This window comes from Macrobrachium rosenbergii, chromosome 20 (assembly GCF_040412425.1).
Source record: "Macrobrachium rosenbergii isolate ZJJX-2024 chromosome 20, ASM4041242v1, whole genome shotgun sequence".
In the NCBI taxonomy this organism is placed as follows: domain Eukaryota; kingdom Metazoa; phylum Arthropoda; class Malacostraca; order Decapoda; family Palaemonidae; genus Macrobrachium; species Macrobrachium rosenbergii.
Genome location: NC_089760.1, coordinates 29,339,123 through 29,360,629, shown reverse-complemented (window position 1 = coordinate 29,360,629; position 21,507 = coordinate 29,339,123). Strand labels below are relative to the sequence as shown.

General features: G+C 37.7%; 1 protein-coding gene across 2 annotated transcripts; it reads right to left on the bottom strand.

The window, feature by feature from the left end:
• Nucleotides 1–302: 302 nt before the first annotated feature.
• LOC136849187 (uncharacterized) lies at nt 303–21,224 on the bottom strand. 2 transcript variants are annotated; one of them, XM_067122310.1, is made up of 8 exons: nt 21,037–21,224; nt 18,591–18,748; nt 17,398–17,704; nt 11,451–11,662; nt 10,751–11,137; nt 9,780–9,929; nt 9,470–9,547; nt 303–4,728 (listed from the first exon to the last, which is right to left on the bottom strand). In XM_067122310.1, the coding sequence occupies exons 2-8, from the start codon at nt 18,720–18,722 to the stop codon at nt 2,602–2,604; spliced, it is 3,393 nt and encodes a 1,130-aa protein (XP_066978411.1). In that variant the 5' UTR covers nt 18,723–18,748; nt 21,037–21,224; the 3' UTR covers nt 303–2,601. The 2 variants fall into 2 exon arrangements, with proteins under 2 accessions (XP_066978411.1, XP_066978410.1); XM_067122309.1 differs by having other exon boundaries at nt 17,398–17,863; nt 21,037–21,209.
• Nucleotides 21,225–21,507: the final 283 nt, after the last annotated feature.

Sequence of the window (21,507 nt, the reverse complement as noted above, 5' to 3'; positions counted from 1 at the left end):
CAAGCAAATTAGTTAAGAGAGCATGCACAGTGCAACCTGGAGACTGAAAATTTCAAAATGGATGAAGCAGACACATCAGCAGTGGGATTCCTTAATCATCTAGTCTTGTATGCCCTCCTCTGTACAGCACATCTCACACGTGAGAAACAACAAACATTACATGGCCATGACTGCTGCTTCTTAAGAAGTAAGGATCTGTATCAGGGATGACACAAGAGCAAGAAAAGCCTTAACTGGAAGGTCTCACTGAGCACACTGCTGAATAGTAAACAACATAATAAATGCACTCTAAAGAACAGCAATAGCAGAGTACACCAGTCACAGTGAGGATAAAGCTGACAGTACACAAATTAACTAATCACTTTTAGACTGGAAAAGTCATTACTAATGGAATGGATGAATCTCACTGCATTAATCAAATATTTAACAGCTAAATGTAGGGACAATTAAGGGGAATAACAGATGTAACTGATACACTACTACAATCCCAAAAAGTCAGATCAGAAAAATACTTAATAATAACCAAACTAGAAATAAAAATCAATTGTTCAAGCTAGGTATATAAGGCAAATATAGGGTAATTACAAAGCCACACACCCAAAATACCAAAAATCACCCTACACAAAGACTATAAGTAAAACAAATTACACTTACTCTTCACAACAATAAAAGTAAATGAAATGGGAAAAGAATGTGCTTACCATAAACAGGAATTCACTTCTTAGCTCTAACTTCTTAATGACTAGTTTGCAAGTTAGCAGCTAAACCAGTAAAACATTCACCAAATTGTCAACAAATTAAAAAAACCTTAAAAACACAAAGACCAAAATCAGAGTGGAGTGAAGCAATCACCACAATGAACTTAGTCCTCAGAGTGGCTGCAAGGCTGAAACTCACCTGACCCAAGAAAGAAACTCATTTGAGAAAATGAAATACAAACTTTTCTTTGTAATGCATGATAAAACACACTTGGTGCTTTTGAGCACATAAGTATGATTCAAATAATGAGGTAATGAACTGAGGCAATCCAGTGAACACAGTTGATTATTTTATAACTAGGATGCATGAACCTAAGTGCGTGCACTTACCTGCTTACTACCATTTTCTTAAGCAGACTTGTTATGTCAGAGGAAATTTATTAGCCATGAATGTCGGAAATTATTAATAGTGCGTTTGTCATGAACAAAAAACATTTAAGAGTTCAACCCAGAGAAAGAGTGACTGTCCATTCAATGTGCAAACCATGAAAATAAGCCTGATTGCATCTAGCCTAGATTTAAAAAAAAACAAATCTGCTTTCATCATAGAAGATTTATAGGCAGTTAAAATAAAAATATCCTAACAGAGCAAACAAATTTACTGATAAGAGTATCATCTTCTCCATTCTAAACAATACTTCCCATTATTCAAGTTTAAAGGTAGATAAAGATCACAAGAAGCAACAGCTTATAATCAAACTTCCAGCAACACTCTGAATAGAAAAAATATGCCAAGGCAACCATGTCTGTTTGGAGAAATCAACTTACAAAATGATAAGCAAATTTTGGTGAAAATTTAATTGCAACTAAATTAGGTGAGTCCCTAAGATGATAAAACTTTTTGTGGATGCCAGTGAAGACACGAGATGGTACTGTGGTAAAAAAACTGTTAATCTTCATCAATGGCAAAAACTTAAAAAAAAAAAGTTTTATCAAAACTTGTTCACTTGTCGTCATGTAATTACTGTATGTTGACAAGCATACAGACAGCCACAAAGACTGGAGCAAACACAGCTCCTTGGTGAAGGAAGCCAAATACAGGGCAACAAAAATTATCTGTATCATTTCCCTGGTATTAAAGTAATGGGTAACTAAACCCTAGAATCATCCAAACTTACAGAAAGTAACCTAAGTTAATGAGATACTTCATGATATATATATCATAGAAGTACTTTTGTTCAGTAACAAAAAAAAAGAGGCATATTAGTAGTACACAAACAAAATTATTACAGTAAATTTTAAAGGTCACTATCAACTAATATTTTTTACTATCAATGACCAACACATTTCAGTAACACATGACAAAAAACTACAGTAATACACTCCAAAACTAACTGCTGCTTATTAGGAAGGACAGCTTTATATAAGAGTACAGAATCTGAGGAAATATACTGAAGATAGTGGCTCAGCAAATAAATAAAACCAAAATACTCTACATTCTTAGAATTTCTGCTAGAAGGCAATAAATTACAGCGAAAAGTGGAAGTGACTCCTTCAACAATTACTTAACGAAATAATGATAGGCACCAGCTTATCAGCATTTAGGTAACATGACTGGTAATAATCACACTAATTTATGCTTCCCATTAATTGTTCAATAAATATTATTACTCCTTGACAAAACTCCAATTCCTTTTATCTACCATTGGAATGGACCACTAGAGAAGTATTATTCTCTGATATAAATTCTGATAATGTACATATACATCAACAACATTAAAATTTTTAAAATCTAATATGAAATGGTTCATTATAAAATAACCTACAAAAGATACAATGTTTGTAAACATGATAAATGAGAAACAATGGAGTAAAAAGAAATATATTTCCCCTTAATTTACAATTAATATTTACTACGCAAATTACTATATGATCCTAACAACTTTGGACATGCATTCCTTACTTTAGTACCAGTTGGGTCTTGTAAAACATAAGACTGGAGTTCAGTCCTGGTATACTTCTCTTCTGCTTTTGAAACTTGACACCGATTATATGGATGGTACTGATCTTGAAATGTATTTTGGTAATTTTCAGAATGAGAATGAAAAGATTCACTTTCTTGTTCTTTATTCTCATCTTCAATGTGGTCAAGTCTATGCTGTCCCCGCTGATGGTGCACAGCTTCTTGAAGAGTAACCTCTCGCTGATTACTTAAAAAAGAGCCAGAATGATGCAAATTATCATGCAGATCTTCACATGAATCATGTTCTTGACCAATATCTTGAAGAACTGAACTATGAAGCAAAGAGGACTCGTGGCTTGTATCAGGGTGACTGTAATGTTGATTGTGGTGGTGATGATGAGAGGATGATTGCAATGAAGGGACAGATTTGTAGAATTCAGTTTGCGAAATATCAAAGTCAAATGAATGATGCTGCATGTCTTCTTGCAGTGAGTGTTGTAAAAGTGTTCCCTGAGTTTCTCCTTGCAAGACAGTTTGTCGATCTACATGCTGAACATTATCATGAACAGAGTTGTGATGATGTGGATCCTGCAGTGACTGCATAACATTAACATCTGAGGAATGTTGAGGGACTTCCTGAGCTGGCTGTTGATAGGATAATTCTTGAGGAATTTCATTCACATGTTCATATACACCACTGTGAGATTGAGTGACCTGAGCTGATGTGCAATGCTGTGACTGTTGTGAACTGGAGGTGGAAGCCACAGTTAACGGAACTGACGTTGAAGATGTCTCGGAGTGCTGGGGAGCTTGGTAACTAACTTCACTACCTGAGCTGCTACCTGCTGCAGCCAACACAGCTGACACTAACTTCATGGCACTCACTTCCTTACTGCTGTTCTGTGAAGAAATGTTTGGTTTAACCTCTACTGGTTCACTATCCACTGCATCAAGATCCCTACAGAGACAGTACTTCCAATGTGCCCTTAACTGCCATTTTTTGAGGAAGGTCTGGTCACAGTCTTCACAAATATATTTGTCTTTTACTGCCTCTCTCTGACCTTCATTTGCTTTTGAAACAGGTCTTAAAGTTTGATGATGTGTACTTCTATGTCTTGCAAGTTCACATTGATCTGAAAACCCTACATGACACGTTGGACACTCAAATGCAAAGTCCTCAACCATGTGAGTTTCCATCTGGTGGCTATCTAAAGACTTCTTGGTTGTGAAGACTTTTTTACAAAATTTACAAGTATAACTTTCTTTGGAAGAAGACCCATCACTTCCAGCTGAACCAAGATGAATTCTTGTATGCCTTGTTAAAGTTGCTCTTTGGTTGAAGGCTGCCCCACACTGTTCACATACATATTGATCAGAGCCTTTGTGAATTCGTAAATGTGATCGCAAAGTCTCTTTTCTGGTAAATGTGGCATTACATTCTTCACACCTAACTGAACCTTTTCTATCATGAACCCTTTTTTTATGCTGTGTAAGGTACTTTGGAGAAGCAAAACTTGAAGAGCACTTATTGCACTTATAAGGCTTATCTCCACCATTGTGAAGCATTTTGTGAGTTTCAAGCTTTTTACTGTAGTTGAAACCTGCTCCACAAATGTCACAGACAAATGGCCAAACAATCTTATGGAGAAGAAGATGTCTTCTGAGATTTTCTTTTTCTCGAAACTTGAAACCACAATGATCACACTCATAAGGTTTAACATTTAAGTGGGTCCTTTTGTGGCGGCGTAAAGCTGCTTTCTGCGTAAAAGACTTTCCACATAACTCACAAGAAAAGGGTTTTTCTCCCGTATGTCTACGACTATGACTTTTGAGTGTGGACAGAAGCCTGAAAGATGCACCACATTCACTGCAAACATAAGGTTTCTCACCAGTGTGTTTTCTTTTGTGTGAAGCTAACATCCCAGCACCACTGAAAGCTTCATTACAAAATGAACACTTGTATGGTCTATCTCCTGTATGCTGCCTCATATGAACTTTCAAACTCCCAGATTCAGTGAAGCTTGTTTTGCACTCACCACACGAATATGGTTTTTCACCAGTATGTATCTACAATAGATAAAAAACATGAGAATTACATTCAATACAGTATAATTTAAAAATTAGAATAAAGTAACAATGCTTCAAAAATACTGTGAATTGAAAAATGATGTCATTAGTAAAATGAAAATATCAAAGAGCAAAAACTATGACAAGAGTCAAAAATACAATAAAAATAAATCATGCACAATGTCAGGCATCTTTACAAAATACAGACTTTTTGAACAATTTTCATGTTTCATAGATACTCAATTATTCCTAAAATGGATTTTTTGTCCAACTTTGTAAGCAGAACATTATTACATTTATAATAGAGCACTGAATAATACAATATGTCTAATGAAAACTTAAAAAGACAAGCTTTAACAATAAATAATAAAAGAGAAAAAGGAAAATAATGGAAAATGAGGTATTCCACATGTATAAAGCAAAAGATAACTAATCATGATTCAGCTGAGGTTTAAGGCTTTTAATGTATAAGGACTCAAAAACTTTAAGTTGGTTAAGATTGAATAAGTGTCTAAATTCTTAATACTGTAGCTCATTTTCCATTATTTTTTTCACTTTTTACTTTACTTATTTTTCAGTTCGCTTTATTTTCTTTCTTTTACTTTGAAACTGTTGCCGCCTTCTAATAGAAAGTAAATGTTCAACTGTATCTTGTACTGAAACTCCATTCCAGAAATGATGAACACCAAGGCTGGAAGTAATTGCAAACTAATACCCTGGAAATTATAAAACAATTCCTTCAAATAAAACCCAGAGCTTGAGGTAAGGTATGACTGCCTCAAACAGAAACAGTACTGTGCAGACACCACCCTACTTACAAACGAATTACATTCCAGACAGCCATTTGTATAATAAATTTTTTGTACGTTGGTTACTGTACTCTTCAAGTACAGTATGATATAAAAGTCAATACAATAACATACATTTTTTCATCCTAAAACACAATTCACTGTACTGTGCATACAGTACTGTATTTTATAGAATAGGCACACAGAACAAAATCTGAACTTACGGGTGGCAAAGGGGAGCACTCTGAACACAATTTGAATTTGTGATCCCGTTTGTTTGTATCTCTGAATATTTGTAAGTTGAATGTTTTTAAGTAGGGTAGTGTCTGAACACCAGAGAGGGTATGAACCCCTACCATTAAATCAAACCTACATTAAAATCAGAGAACATATTCAGCTGTCACAAATGAATGAAATTTCACTGCAGAAGCTTTAAAAATGTTCTACTGTAAATAGAAAACATTTTAACACAGGACAAAATACTATGATCTTATCTCATGAATAATGACATAAGTCCATAGACAAGAATTTACACATGCCATGGAGCCAGATAAGTGACCCCTAAACTGAGGGCATCCCTTTTTTATAAAATAGTCTAAAGAGGCCACTAATTCACATTTTGAGACTCTAAAGTCTCACCTAAAGTATCTGTTCTTAAATAAGAATTGTAAATTGGTCAAATTACCTAGGGATGTGACACCACTTTTGGTATTTAAGACATAAAACACTAATAAACTTTCCTCTAATTTATCAACCAACAAACTCTCCACTAATAGTCAGCACTGCTAACTGTTAGTGACTATTTCTCACACATCATCAACATCAACCTCAACCCACAAACTTTAATTCACACAGACCTAACTCAAGACAGAATTTATACTTGGTTCATTTATTCATCCAAAAAAGGGACTTTTTAGCACCAACAATCCTCAGAATGCATATTTCCATGTTCCCGTTCACCCTAAGTCCAAAAGGTACCTCTGACTTGTCTGGGCAAAGAATTCATTGTATATCAAGGTGCTTTACTTTGGTTTGGCCAATACCCAGTATGTGTTTACCCAAGTTCTGGCTAAGTTTTGGAAAGACTTAATTGTGATGTTCTTGACCCCTCAGGAACTTTATCAACAGGAAAGACTTTTTCAGTTGTATCCACAAAGGGGATTTCTGTTGACTGGGAGAAGTCAGGTCTGAAACTGTCTTCAAAGATTGCATCTTTAACCTTAGATGTGGACAATTTAGTTACCACAGTCTATACAAAGAAGACAGATTCATGCAGGAATTTCTTTGGAATTCAAAATTGCCTGCTAGTTTCTGACGACCCATGATCGGGGAATATGGGCACGTTGTTGAACTATTTCCTTCCAGCCAACTAAAGATCAGTTCTCTACTTTTACAATGATTGGGTCCTAGGCAACTGCCTTTCCACAAAGTCACCTAGTTCCCATCTAAGATGCCATTAAGAGATACTGTATTTCCTTTGGTGATAAAATACTTCAGGGAAGTACCATGAAGCCTCATTGATGACAAAAAGAATTTCAAATGCACAGAAGAATGTGGAATGAAAACTGCACTTTATGTTTGTATATATACCATTGAGAATGCTGACAAGATGGGCCCAGGTTCTCTTCAAAATGTTCAATGAATCCAAACATTAAAGCTTTTGGGGTGGCTATAGGAACCTCAAAATAATAATAAAAATTGTTTATGATCAGTCTCAAAAACAAGCTACCAATTTATTGTTTACCCTATCAAATCTAGCATCCTAAACGTTGAACACCTTCTTATATCCTTAGCATTACCTGGAACTTTACAACTTTCCTCCATTTGCAATAATCAGGAAAGATTTTGGTCAAGATTCTACATCTAATTAACTGTTTAAATCACATCAGGAAGAATGATTCAGGAGTTGAGCAAGGAAGCTCCCCAACAAGGAATAACTTCAGCAGGTTCAACTTGATTCTGGGGACCCTACATATTTACACCTGTGGGTTACCTACAACATCTCAAAAGCAAAGGATTTTCAGATGAAGTAATCTTTATGCTATGGAGATTCAACATATACTTCTACAAAACTACCTGAAACTCCTGTGGTTTGTAAAGTGGAAGAAGCACTGCTCCTGTCAGTGCCAATGACCAAAAAAGCAAGCCCCTTCATTTACCTTTGACTCAGAGGGGTCTGTCAGTCTAGGCAAAAAGCCTTTAGATCTACCTTACCTCAATTTTTTATGTTCAGGGGATCTACATACGCAGAAAGCTTGAGGAAGTTTCTGCAACAAACACTGGTCTTAACTGGTCTCACTAGGTTCCTTATGAGTCACTGGAACAAGCCTTTTTACTATCTCCTGCTGACAAAAACTCTTCTTTTAGCATTTGCAGTTTTGCAGTACACTCTTAAAAAGGATCAATACACTGTAGGCTAGAGTTCCTTAATCTTTCTCATTGTTACATACTGTCAAGAAGCACCTGGCATCAGGAAAAAAAAGACCTGTTCCATGGTCTTACTCTTTGCTACAGGAAAAAAAAAGACCTGTTCCATGGGTCTTACTCTGCTACAAACACTGACAAGGAGCCCAACGCATCAAGGAAAAATCAATATAAAGTGATATTAAATTCTGTGCCCAGAATGCTGAAGACATCCTTTGCCTGGTCAGGATATTATGCCTTTCCCATTCTTTGATTTTACAGTGCCAGAAACTCCAGAGAAGGTACACCTAGCTTCTTCCTACCAACAGAATGAGTAAAGAGATCAAGTAGCTAGCCTTAGAATTTCACATTTGCTGAGACAAATTATCTAAGGGTATATGATAACATGATGTGATATTCTACGATAATGTAGATGTTACTGCAGTTTATTGGCAAGTTCAAGGAGACCCTAATGGAAGTTCTATGATCTTTTATCTCTTTAAGGAGAGCCGTTATCGATATGAGCTCTTGCCCCATTTTAGTTCCTTACAGGTCCTTAATATACAATGGACAATATAAGAGTGTATAATTATGACCTCTGTCATTAGTTTTAATATTCAGAGTTCTGTCTCACAGACAGTTCCTTGACCTTTGGAGTATCAAGTAAAGGTGCATGGGGGCTTACATCAACTCAAGGCTCCATACAGATCCTACATTTCCCAGGTAACAGTCTGGGGTTTTGAAATTTAGATTCCTTCCCTAAACAAAGATACTGAGGATTATAAGTAATAGGATTGTTGTGGAATGGAATGGAATATAGAATTTAGGCCAAAGGCCTAGCACGGGACCTATGAGGTCATTCAGCACTGGAAGGGAAATTGGGAGTAAAGGATGTTTTAAAGGTGTAACAGGAGGTAAACCTCACAATTGCACTGAAACAATTGTTAGGAGAGGGTGGAAGGTAAGATGAAGAAAGAGAATATGAACATAGGTACACTAAAAGGAATGAAATGGGTTGCAGCTTGGGGCTGAAGGAATGCTGCAAAGAACCTGAAGTGAGGTCTACAATGCAAAGGATGAGGTGCATTGACAGCAGTACTCCCCTTCAGGATAGGATTGTTGTGAAACAAACAATTTTTAAAAACAAAATAACTTCTTTATACAAATCCTTGCTTTCAAAAAATTTTCCACCTCCCTACCCCAAGCTCTAACTGACAAATGTCTAGACTACAAAAAGAATGAACCAGACTGACAGTTGGGAACTTATGGATCTGGCTGTGGACACTCAGTACTGACTCGCTGAAAATAACTCTTCCGAAAATTTTTGTCTAGGACATTTCCTGACAAACAAAATATGTACATAAGTAATGGGTTAGTATGGAAAAATCTTGTTTATAAACAATTACACAACAGGCTGAGGCGATCAGCACCCCTGTAGAAGCTAGAAAATTAATGCAAACTCTCAGCATAACCATATGAACTGTTTTCATAAAATCTTAGTCAAAACACAAACCTCTAAAAGACAGGCAAAGAGAGACAACATATCCTACCTTTTTGTGTCTTGCTAACATAGTTTTTGTACTGCAAGTAGTAGTGCATTCATTACAATGGAAAAGCTTTTCATGTGCCTGTAAGTAATGGAAAGTGTTAAACTCAACCTATAAAAAACCAGTAACTGTCAGTATTCATGAGTAACATAATCAACATAATACACATAAGAAATATATCTCCATACAGTAAGTTAAATTACAGGGGGGGAAAAAGTAGCAGAAAACTAGTGGCCTACAATGTATAGAATCTTCTGATAAAATATAACTATGCCTCTTTCATAGCACTAATAATGTTAACCACCACCTTTACCTTCAATTTTTCTGGTTTTGAAATGCACTTCCCACAATGTTTACACGAAAAAGATCGCTGGTCTGCCTGATGTCTCTGAGGGCGCTTATTCTCCTCTGTTACTTGGGTCGATGGATTTTCTTCAACTTGTAGACAGCCCTCTGGTAACACCTGTATATATTACAACAACAAATTACAGCAACAACAACAATAATAATTCTAGCCAGCAGAGACATGAGTATTACAAAGTAAATAAAGCAGATTCTGAAGAGGTCTGACTACAAAATAGACTCATGGCTGTGGTGCATCTGGTAGACATTACACATAAAGTTTCTGACTGATGTGATGTCCTTAGGCAGGAAAATAGATAAATATCAAAGACTGAAATGGCTTAGCTGTATTTATAGTTCTTTACAGCACCCCTTTGCCATCTAACCCTCCACATGGCTATTTGACTTTTATTTCTACTGGTCCCTTTGGTTTTTTCCTGCATAGCCATAATCTCTTTTGCTTTACCATAGCTCAAATTTTCAATTACAGAGCCTTTAGGCAAAACCTACCATCATGACATGTAAACCAACCATCTCATTAAACAAATTTAAAATAATATTGTGAAATATCAGATTTGATCATTTATTATGCTATTAAATCTAAGGTAGTTTTACCAAACCTTTGATCTATTTCAAGACTTATGGCTCTGGTTGGAAGGGCTGGCTCTTATTTAAGAAGTAAATATTTGAGTGATCAAAGTTACAACGTTGGACACCTTGGTGTGAAGAGGATACAGTGGTTGAATGAAAAGTAAAAAAGAGAGAGCAATACAGCTGTGGACCAAAGGGACTCTTGTTGCATGAGACTCGCTGTATGCAGTACCCCCATGAGGAAATTAACTACCTGACCATTAGGGTTAATTTGACAGAAAAGCATATGTATACACTTGTATTAGACATACTGAAAAGCAAATACACAAATGCATCAAGTACAATACTTACAGGTGCACAGTTACACTCATCTAAGTGTTGGTTCAAGTGCTGTGTATGAGAAAAAACAGCTCCACAACGATCACACTTTAGCTCAGGTGGATAGGCCATTACATCATCCGGTGGTGTTTCCTCATTTTCTTCATCAGGAGGAGGTGGTGCAAGGGTGATACTGCTTTCAAGATTTTGGTGGTAAGATAGCTCTTGCTGTTGTGTTCCTGTGTCAAAATTACCAAGAGGGTTCTGTGATGACATTAACTGGTGGGCTGATGAGGTGGGAATATTAGGAACCGGAGATGTCTGAGAGGGATGTACAGAAGATGCCTGAATGGGTGATGCTGGTGACAGGTCTAGAGCAGACGAAGACACTGATACTGATGACTCCTGTGTTCGTTGCACCTGTCCGCGTAAAAGATTTCATTACTCAATACTTTCAGTATGAAGAACAGCATTAGATATTACATCTCCAGGTCATCTTTATTTTCTTCTAACCTGAGTAACTTTAGAGCTACTATATACATGCTGTTCCTGTAAACACAGGAACATTAAATATATGACCAATTCTGTGGGTTGTTTATTTAATGATGAAAGCCAAAAAAAACTCCCATTAGCCAATAATATCATCAAAAGGCAGTATACAAGGCTTTATCATTCTTACTAACTTTAAAGATACTGTACTTATAAACATGAAAAGATTCTAACAACACAATACCACTGAATTTGATGACATGATGGAAGACTGTGCTTCTGAAACTGTCAAAGGTGGAAACGATGATGGAAATGAATCTGCAACCAACTGTGAAGGCACAATGTACTGAATGGTACCAACTGCATTTTCAACCAAAATTTTGTTTGAAGAAGTGCCAGCAAAACTACGGTCATCACTAGCAGAGCGTGTCCACACCCACTGTGATGTTTCTGAAACTACATCCAAGATGAGTAATATGAAATAGGCAAAAAGTTACAGTGTTAAAAACTTGCTCAAAATAATGTAAAATACATCTAAACAAAATAAAACATACCATAAGGATGCTTAGTGATAGCTTCAATACAAAAGATCTCATAAATAAAAATGGTTTCCTCTGCAATTCACAGAACAGTAATATGTATTTATACCACAATACAATTTTTTTACACAAACGTTCCACAGGTTCAACAGGTAAGTTCACATTGCGTGCTACAGCAGCATGATTTGTGGGGTTGGGATGAGGGAACTCCAAATAGTATAATGACTGATGGGTTTGTATGAAAACCTAGTATGTGTCATAAAAACTTCAACATTTTCAAATATACTGCATTATTCCTAAATATACAAACCTGGTCTCTATATTGGAGCCTTCTTCAAGTGAAAGCCATTTACCTGAGCCTTCAATGTACTTTTCCCTCAGCTGCAGGGACAAAATGAAGGGATAGTTAAAGGCAGGATTCAGTATAGAGCATATAGATTTCAGTTTATAAATCAAGTAAAAATACAATTTACACTGCAAAATTGCATTTGTTCAAATGACTTATAAAAACCTGTAATTTCATAAAGGAGACTCTCTCCTTTGGTGGGAGGTGTCTCATGAAGCTTGAGAGGATGTGACCTCTGCACATCCCCTTACACTCTGTGCATTAAAGTTAAGGGGCACTGACAGGAAGGTTTATCAACAGCTTGAAATGTTAGCTTCCTGGTCAGATGTGAGAGGGGAAGGATAACTCCTGTACTGTACCTCCTATAATTGGTTTTTAATGATGAGAGAAGCTGGGTAGAGGCTCCACGTCAGTTTGCCTTTACAGTAACCTAGCTTTTGGAAGACAGAGAAAACTGGTCCTCGCATTTGTAGCAATGGGAGTGCCAGCTCAGGAGTATGCATTATTATCACAATCAAACCCAAAAATAATAAGGCTTTACTGTTAACCCCTTCTCAAATAAGAGATGGAAGGAATCCCATCCACCAATTAAAGTCAGTGATAGATACTCTATCAAGCAGATCCCTTGCATCTGGTCAAACTATTGTGAACGCTGCTGTAGGTTGCTGGACAGAGGAGAGAGGGGTGAATGAAAGGCATACCACTCCTACTTCATTCACACCAACTTAAAGCCAACTGTGAATCCTAAATGACATGCTTTTCTATCTAATGGAGCCCCGAGCTACACAAGGTTCTAGGAAAAGGTGTCTGAGGACTTGTGGGGCACGTCCCTAAGGTAAGAAGTAAAAGTTGTCTGGAGTACCATCCTGCAGGAAAAACTCACTCCTACTATACTGATCAACATGCCCAGGTACTTCATCTGCTGTTGGGCTGAAGGTCCATTTTCTCCAAGTTTATCACAATACCACAGAGCAACAGCACTTCCAGAGAAGCTAGGTTCACACAATTAATGAAATAATGTAGAAGTCATATCCCACGCAGATAGGCCTAAATAGACACCAGCTCATGTGAACACAATAAGGCAATAAACAGTCTGAAGTGCAAAGCTTTGAACTTAAAAACTGTCCTGTCACAGACAAAGCAGGAATACTTCCTAGGGTCCTCATGGATGGGTATCCAGAAATAAACTTCCTTCAGCTCTAACAAAAGCATAAAATCACCTTCTTTGAAGGAATCTAAAAGGGACAATATGGTTTCCATTCTGAACCAAGTCCAAAGGACTAACTCATTCAGAGGAGAGAGATTTATGATTAATTTCCAATCCCAGTCAACTTCTCCATCAGGAGAAGCCAACTGTACAAACCTAGATTTGGAATTGGAATATAAAAGTTGGGCCAACGGCCAAGCACTGGAACCTGAGGTCATTCAGTGCAGAAAGGGAAACTGAGAGTACAGGAGATCTTAAAGGTGTAACAGGAAGAGAACCTTACAGTTGCACTCTGAAACAACTGTTAGGAGAGGGTGGAAAGTAAGATGGAAGAAAGATAATATGAACAGAAGTACAGTAAAAGGAATGAAAGGGGTTGCAGCTGGGGGCCAAAGGGATGCTGTAAAGAACCTAAATAATGTCTACACCGCACCAAGTGCGGTGAACTTATGGCACAAACCCCCTATAGGGGTATAAACCTGGACCCCGGAGAACATTCATCAAAAACCTCCCGCACATCTTTCTTTAACATAGTCCTTCCCTCTGCAAAGAAGGAAAGTGATTTGGATGATCCCAGAGAACAGAATGGAAACAGTATCAGAACAGAAAATGGGTGTTGGGGGGAAGCACTGGTCTTTGAAAGGTACCCTGTCATGAAGAAAACAGACTACCCAGGGGTCCAACCCTTATCGCTGCCACATTTCCTGCCTATTGGCTTAACAGGCATCCCCTAATCACAGCAGAAGGAGAGGGGAAAGGACAGCCTCAACTTCCAAATCCCTTCTTTCTTCTCCCTACCTGCCTTTTTGGACAAGGCCTTAGAGGTAGATCGAAAGGGCTAGGAAGGCTCCTGGCCTTCCCTCGAAGTGGAAGACTACTGGGAACCAAATCAGGATCTGAGAAAGGTCTGGTCTTTTCTCAATTCAATGGTGAATGGCACAGCCAACCCTAAAGGCTTGGCAGGAAACCCCTGCAAAGATCCCAAAGGGGCCTTGAAGAGTACCCCATGGTGGATCAGGGCATTTTGAACTGCCTTTTCCTAAACTGCAAACTCGACCTTACTTTTCAGAGAGAGTGAGAAAGAGCTCAGCACCAACTTATTCCTTAAAGAAGCCACTCTTGATCGAAACCTGTCTTGAGAACAATCTGCAAAGGGCATTGTGTCATCTCAGGACCAGGTTTGCCTACAGGTTTGCAGATTGGTACATGAGAACGGAGGTTTGCAGATTGGTATATGAGAAAGGTCAATGTCCTTCCTTCTAACATCAACCTCTGGAATTTTGCCTTGTGTTTCTCAGAACACTAAAAAAGGCAAAGCTCACCACTTTTGAGCCAAAGATCATACCACAATGATGCTTGGAAGGAAGCCAATAAGATGGACTCCAAGGCTGCTGCTTCAGCTGTAAATAAAGATGTCGCCTCAGCCTGAAGTCACTACCAGGGAGAGGAGGGGTAATGTTCATCAATCTACAGACTGACGAATCCACAACTGGTAGGCACTGGAAAGGACTGAAGATGATCTACATCTTTGCTGTGTTGGGCAGTAATCCAGGAGAGCAGTCACTAACATGTCCATGGACCTGATAAGCTGGTTCCAAAGAACCAGGATGACCAGTAGCCACAAGAAATCCACTCTCCCATCATACTTCCATAGAAGTATAGTCAACACAAGGAGGTCTGTCCTCCTCTCCGGAGTAGAACAAGCAGGCAAACAAGAATGAAAAAGCTCTTGACCCAGGGGTTGCTAATGAACAAGCTCATGAACTGGGCTGACTAATCCACCTGTGGTCAAAGACTCCAACAAACAGTCACAAAGATCGTCATCCCTCTTCAAAGAGTGATTGACATCCAACTTCATGGAAGTGTGATGTCTATTAGAAATCCTGCATATCTTTTTGCAGAGTGCAGCCTTCTGGGACATCATCTGCTCCTTCTTAGGTCTGGAGATGGGGAAGACCAAGAAGAACTATGAGGAGGACAGCAGGCTCTCTTCAAGCTCTGCTAGCTGATGAAGGCATTCCAACAAGGATGGAAGTTACAATGGGCACTATTGAAGCAGCAAGTTTAGTAAAAATAACATCACATTCAATGACAGCAAGATAAGCAGCAGAGGTCTTTGTAGAATAGACCAAAAGCCAAAAGCAAGGGCACTTCTACCAAGACCAATACAGGCATGAACTTTTGGCCATTGCCTAGCACTGCAAAGGGCCACTGGGGACAGATCCCTGGATAAACAGAAGGCCAGAGAGGTTCCAGTACCAATAACACTTTGGTCTTTGTGGGATGCCTCAGAGTAGTCAGCAATGTAGGAGTAAGAGGAGCAGGACCAGAGAAAGAGTCGATGACCATAATGGGAATGTCCATCGTGACCCCCCATCTTTGATCCCAAGCAGAGAGAGCGAATCAGTCACAGGCCATCCTTTCCAATCAATCCTCAGACCAAGATAGAGGGGAAAGTTCAGGGTTGGTCCCAGAAAAGGAAGCAGGGGTCACAGCTGAGGTAGCCGTCAAAGGGATGCTGGAGTAAACTGAGGAGTATTACCCAGGGAAGACACTGACGAAGCCTTCTTGGGTCTCTCACTATGACTGGACTGGTTAGTCAACATAACAACTTAACATCTATGCTATTTACACTTCCTCATGCTTATACTGAAAAGGAAAGCCAAAGTTGTCAGCAGAGAGGACAATTCCAAATACACTTTAACAATACTCATGGGGGAAAAAAATGAGCAGAAGCAAAGACATTTTTCCCAGAGTACAACCAAAAAAATGCCAATGCTTACCAAAATGTGAGTGGATGGTAACACCAATAACCACTCTACCTACTGCTGAATAATACATGATTATCAAACTTAAACAACCAAACTAGCTTATGCTGAAGGTTTTCCCCATAAATAATGAAGGTCTGTATTCTCTCTTCTTTATAAGAAGATAATCACATTAAAATATTTATACTGTAATATTATAAGATTATACAGGAATATCATAGGCTAGTAGACTATAGGCTAGCCTATTATGAAGGTCTAAAATGCCCAGATCTTTGTAACATTCTCCCAAAGGTCCCCAACAAAGTAGTCGGGATCTTTTCAAGTTTTACTGTACTAAAAGGCAAAACAAGTCTTGATTCTTCCCTGCATGGACTTTTTGTTAGAGAACTCTTTAGGTTTCTTCATAGCATACCTTGTTTACTTCTCACCTGTTCCCTTTGGTCTCTTCATACCTACAGGTGTTTAACATCTTTAAAATCCTCAAGGCAAACCTGATGAAAGCCTAGATATGTGACTCAGTAGTCTTGTTTAAATACCATATTATAGTAATGACTTTGCAAGTATTGCTCACTACAGGAAGCACGCCATATCCACTTTGTGGGTCTTAAGATGTCGGGTAAAACAATCAGAGGGACTAGAAGGCCTTTCCAGTAAAATATGTTTGTACTGATAGACTAAAAAATTTGCTGACAAGAAAAGTTCACCCTACCTTCAGTAACCAACTGACTTACTCAAAGTAATCTAAACCAACTTAAGATAACCTACAATACCATGCAACAAGTGGATATCATTTGTAAAACAAGAGTTTTGATCAAAATAAGAAGTCTAATGTTGAGACTACATGTGTATGGTCTGTCAGACTATCATGGGCAACTATATACAGGCAACACTTACGGCGTTCGAGGTTACGCTTTTCAAATATATTCATCAGAAATTAACAACGAGCGTCGTCGCCGATCCGACGGAAGAAATATGGCCCCAAAATGGCAGAATAATCATAATTTGAAGGTTTTTTTGATGTAAAACTCAATAATAATGCAGTTTACATCGTTTTCAATGCACCCAGAGCATTAAAAGTAAGGTTTTCTTATGATTTTTGACGATTTTCGACGATGTTCCGGCACGACGATTTTCGGGTTCTGGCGGCGCAAGCGGAACCCCGTCATAAACCGGGACCGCCTGTATTAACAATTACAAAAGCCTAATAATCACTAACATAAGGGATACACAACTTTATAACTACATTTTTTATTACGGGCATCTAAAAATTCCACAATCTTTGAGCATTTTGTGGATGAAAATACACTTGCCAAGAAAAAAAATCAACTTACAAGCATATTCAGCTTCAGAAGGATGAGGCACTTCAGGAACAAGATTATATGTCCGGTAATTAGAAGATGACACAGATGAAGCATTGTAAGGCTCAAAAGTCTCGGCCGCTCTTGTGATTTCTTGAAGAAGCTGCCCTTTGAGTCGACTGTCTTCTGCGCTCTCTGTTGGTGGTGAATTTCCATTTCCAATGGCTGGTAAAGTATTCACAGTATTGCAAAATCTTGACAAATTTTCTGGGTCATTTTTAACCTGCACAAAATCCTGATGAGACTCCATCATATTCTGTTGAGAAGTTGGCTCCAGTACCTGTAAAGATGATGGTAGTGATGTTCTACTTTCAGTGGCTGATAAAGTGTTCACAGTACTAGTACTACAAAATCTTGATAGATTTTGTGGGTCCTTTTTAATCTGCACACAATCCCAATGAGACTCCAACATATTGTGTTGGGGTCCTGGCTCCAGTACCTGTATGCAGAAAGGAAAATAAGGACATAGATCAAAATTATTTGCTGTATATTATAAAGTACTGTAATTTATTTTTTTCTAGGTAAACAAGCTCTCAAATATATTTCGAAAATCCTTCAGCAACAGCTAATTCGATCATTGAAGCTTGGTAACATGGAAATCGCAACAAAGATGACTTCATTGTGTGGAGTATGACTTAAATAGATCAGAGATATGCTAAAGGATTACTGTATTTAGGAAGTAACTTAAGCTTTTAAAGATTTACAATAAAAATTAACATGTAAAACTACAGTATATGATAGTTCAATACAATCAATGTCCATTTGAATAAATTCATAAATGTACATTAATGGAAGCTCATTTTTATCATATATAAAATCAAATCTCCATTGTGGAGGGATATCTCATGTATATCAGCAAGGCTATCTTATTTGTTATAGACAATTCAGTCACAAAAATACTAATTTAAATGGAGAATGTTGCCATCAAAGTAGAATAATCAATTTTAAACAAAAAAAGGAATGCTATAATAAGGACATAGACTGATACTGTCTGGACCATAAAATGTATTTCACCATCCTCCAATATATACTAAGTCTCTGAATGGTTGGATTATTCTTCAAAGTCTTCATGGTTTCTAAAAAAAACTGGCCCTTAAGTGTATAATGATGAATTCTCTATATAGATATTATGAATTCAAATATTGTAATATCACCAGAAATATTACCTGGCCATTTTGTCTCCAAGAAGACAGTCGAGGTGCCTGATGGGCATGGTAATAGCCAACACCGGAGGGTGCAGAAAGCGTTAATTCTGATTCCTCAAAATGATCCCTTGTTTCTACTCCAAAATCTACCATTTTGGAACTTGACACTGATTTCAGCTCTGAAATAAAAAAACAGTAAAATTAAATGAGTACACATAAAGGTAAGACTTTTGATCAGCTTCTGTTACCTTGTGTTAGTAACAACCTAATTCAAAATTTTGCTTTGGAAACACTGCAATTGTTCAGCATGCACATTCTTACAAAAATAAAAACTCCCTTATGTTACAGAATTCTGAAATAAAATCAAAATCATATGGTAAACTTCATGCTATCTCGTGAGAAACATTGAGCAATAATGTATTCTAATATGATTCAGTTTGTTTTAGCATAAACCCATCACTTTATGGAAGCCCAATCCTGTGATCAGCAGCTCCCCGGACACAGCTCAGAAAAGAAGACTTCATAAGTAAATGGTATGGAATTTGGCGTATATACCTGTTAGATAATTTTCCAGAGGACATAGCCTTTCTCTCAGTTGAATAGAAACCATCTCCTCCTGTAAGAGGATGCCTCTGCTTTCAGCAGGATTCTAAGTAAGTGTCAGAGGTGCTGAAATACATCCTGTACTGCTTAGGCCTATATCAGTCTATCACAAGTCACAAGATTAGCTTCTTTCTTATATCCAATTCTAATGGGGATATTAAAGCAGAGCTGCCAGAAAATCAGGGAAAGCCTTAGGCACCCTTAGTACAAAGTGTATTGGCACCAATAATGACTAGTCCAACTTGAGTAATGTTATCTCTCCTTATACAGCCTAGCTAGTATTTCCTTAGAAGTAAATCCATCACCTACAAGAGGAGCTTCAGATTTCTCTCCATTAAAAATAAAAACTCGTGACCTGATGAAGAGTCATGCAGGAGCAAGTGTCAAGATCTTCAAGGGAGTTTTATACATCTCAGGGGAAGGGGAGGGGGGGCTACTACTCCCCATCTGCCAAATTTTCAAGAGGTTATCCCACTTCTGGGGACTTTGTGATCAAAAATAGCCTTTGACCAATAGATCAAGAAGGGCAGGGGAGAAGTCAGGGTGGTCAGGCAAGAATGTTCTTAAAAGATTCAGGAGTGTCAAAGACATGGTAGTCTTCACAAAAGACAATGGCAGAGATTTTTTAGTCTACATGCATATTCTGCCAAATCTTTCACTGCATGGGGAACCAAACAACACACTCCTAACATGACAACCACTGTTGTTCAACCAACCTGTTGCAAAACTTGTTCAACAACACTGACAAGCAACAAACACAATCACCAACACTTCACAACATTACCAAGAGGAGATCACAGCAAGACATTCACACCTTACATCAGCCAAAAGAAAAGTGATAGGTTACAAGCTCCTACATGATAGGCAATGGTTTGTATTTCCATACAAACAAATGCATTTTCAACCCTTCCTATGACTTAAACTTATTCTCAATTAATTTTTCTTCAACAATCACAGAGTTTCTTGCTTACATTGTTCAAGACCAGTAAGTAGGCTACTTAACAGAGAAAGTAATTCAGTAACCAAAGAAAAGGCCAGACATCACTTAGGTCCATGATAACAATCTTCAAAGATTACTAAATTCACAAGTTTAGAGCCTTACTACAAAACATTATCTTCACTACATATTCTATGGGTAATGTTCAGCTACGTTTTTTCATTTTTATATATAGTACATTAATGTTGAACTTTGATTAAGTTAGGCTAAATTTGAATTCTGACGTTAAAGTTCACTCAAATTCTACAGCAACAGCCCAATATTAGTATGCCAAGGGATCCAAGTAAGAAACATCAACAAATCTGCTGGCAAGTTTGAAAGTCAGGTTAATTTCTCCAGTCGAAAGTCAGGTTAATTTCTCCACTCAAAGTTTGAAAGTCAGGTTAATTTCTCTGGTCAAAGTTCGAAAGTCAGGTTAATTTCTCCAGTCAAAGTTTTAAAGTCAGGTTTATTTCTCCTGTCAAAGTTTAAAAGTAAGGTTAATTCCTCCAGTCAAAGTTTGAAAGTCAGGTTAATTTCTCCAGTCAAAGTACAAATGTCAGGTTAATTTTTCCAGTCAAATTTCGAAAGTCAGGTTAATTTCTCCAGTCAAAGCAGCCTAAAACTGGCCAAGAACCTGATACATCCTAATCTAACCTTAACCTTACCCTGACCTGCACAAGGTAGTTTCACCCGCCCTGTTCTATGAAGATTTCGGTATTTTTGTGTAATTCTGTGACAGGCCTAGTTGATAACCCCTTGTCTAAAGTCACCCCAGATGATGAATTCTGTCTGTCAAATTGGGTTCAAATTGTATGGCAACAGAGTCTGACAAGGGAAGACTGGCACCGTGCGCTTAGTTCTGATGTCAAATATGCTACTAGTTACCTCCAACATAGGCAGCCAAGGAATGTGGTTTCCTCCAAAATACCGGCTAAGTATTTTTCCGTTATATTACGTTACATTCAATGGACCAAATATGATTATGACAACAATTCACAGCACACAACTCAGAGTAGAATACTGTTATGATTTGTCTAAATTGTCTTCTTCTTGTGTTTGTTATCATTAAAAAAGCAATTTAAGCAAACGCCGTTATCGCGATGAAAACACCAGCATGATAATAAAATCAAGTAATGATTCTCCATGTATGCAATGACATCGCTCTTTCTCATGATGAAATCTTTATTGATTATTGCACACTACTCATATTTTAAATGCCAAAACATAAATTAAATCTAAAATTGATACTTGCATATCATTATGAACAGTAAGAGGAATGAACTATTTAGTGTTGCTTCTCTCCCTTGGTGCTTGCGGTTGCGAGTTGCGAGAATGACTGTTTAAGTGCACACCGTA

Coding starts and splice junctions, on each gene's coding strand:
- LOC136849187 (XM_067122309.1), bottom strand. CDS start 18,722: ATGGTAGATTTTGGAGTAGAAACAAGGGATCATTTTGAGGAATCAGAA. Junction 9,548..9,779: donor CAAAACCAGAAAAATTGAAG/GTAAAGGTGGTG, acceptor CATTACTTACAG/GCACATGAAAAGCTTTTCCA. Junction 4,729..9,469: donor TGTTAGCAAGACACAAAAAG/GTAGGATATGTT, acceptor TATCTATTGTAG/ATACATACTGGTGAAAAACC.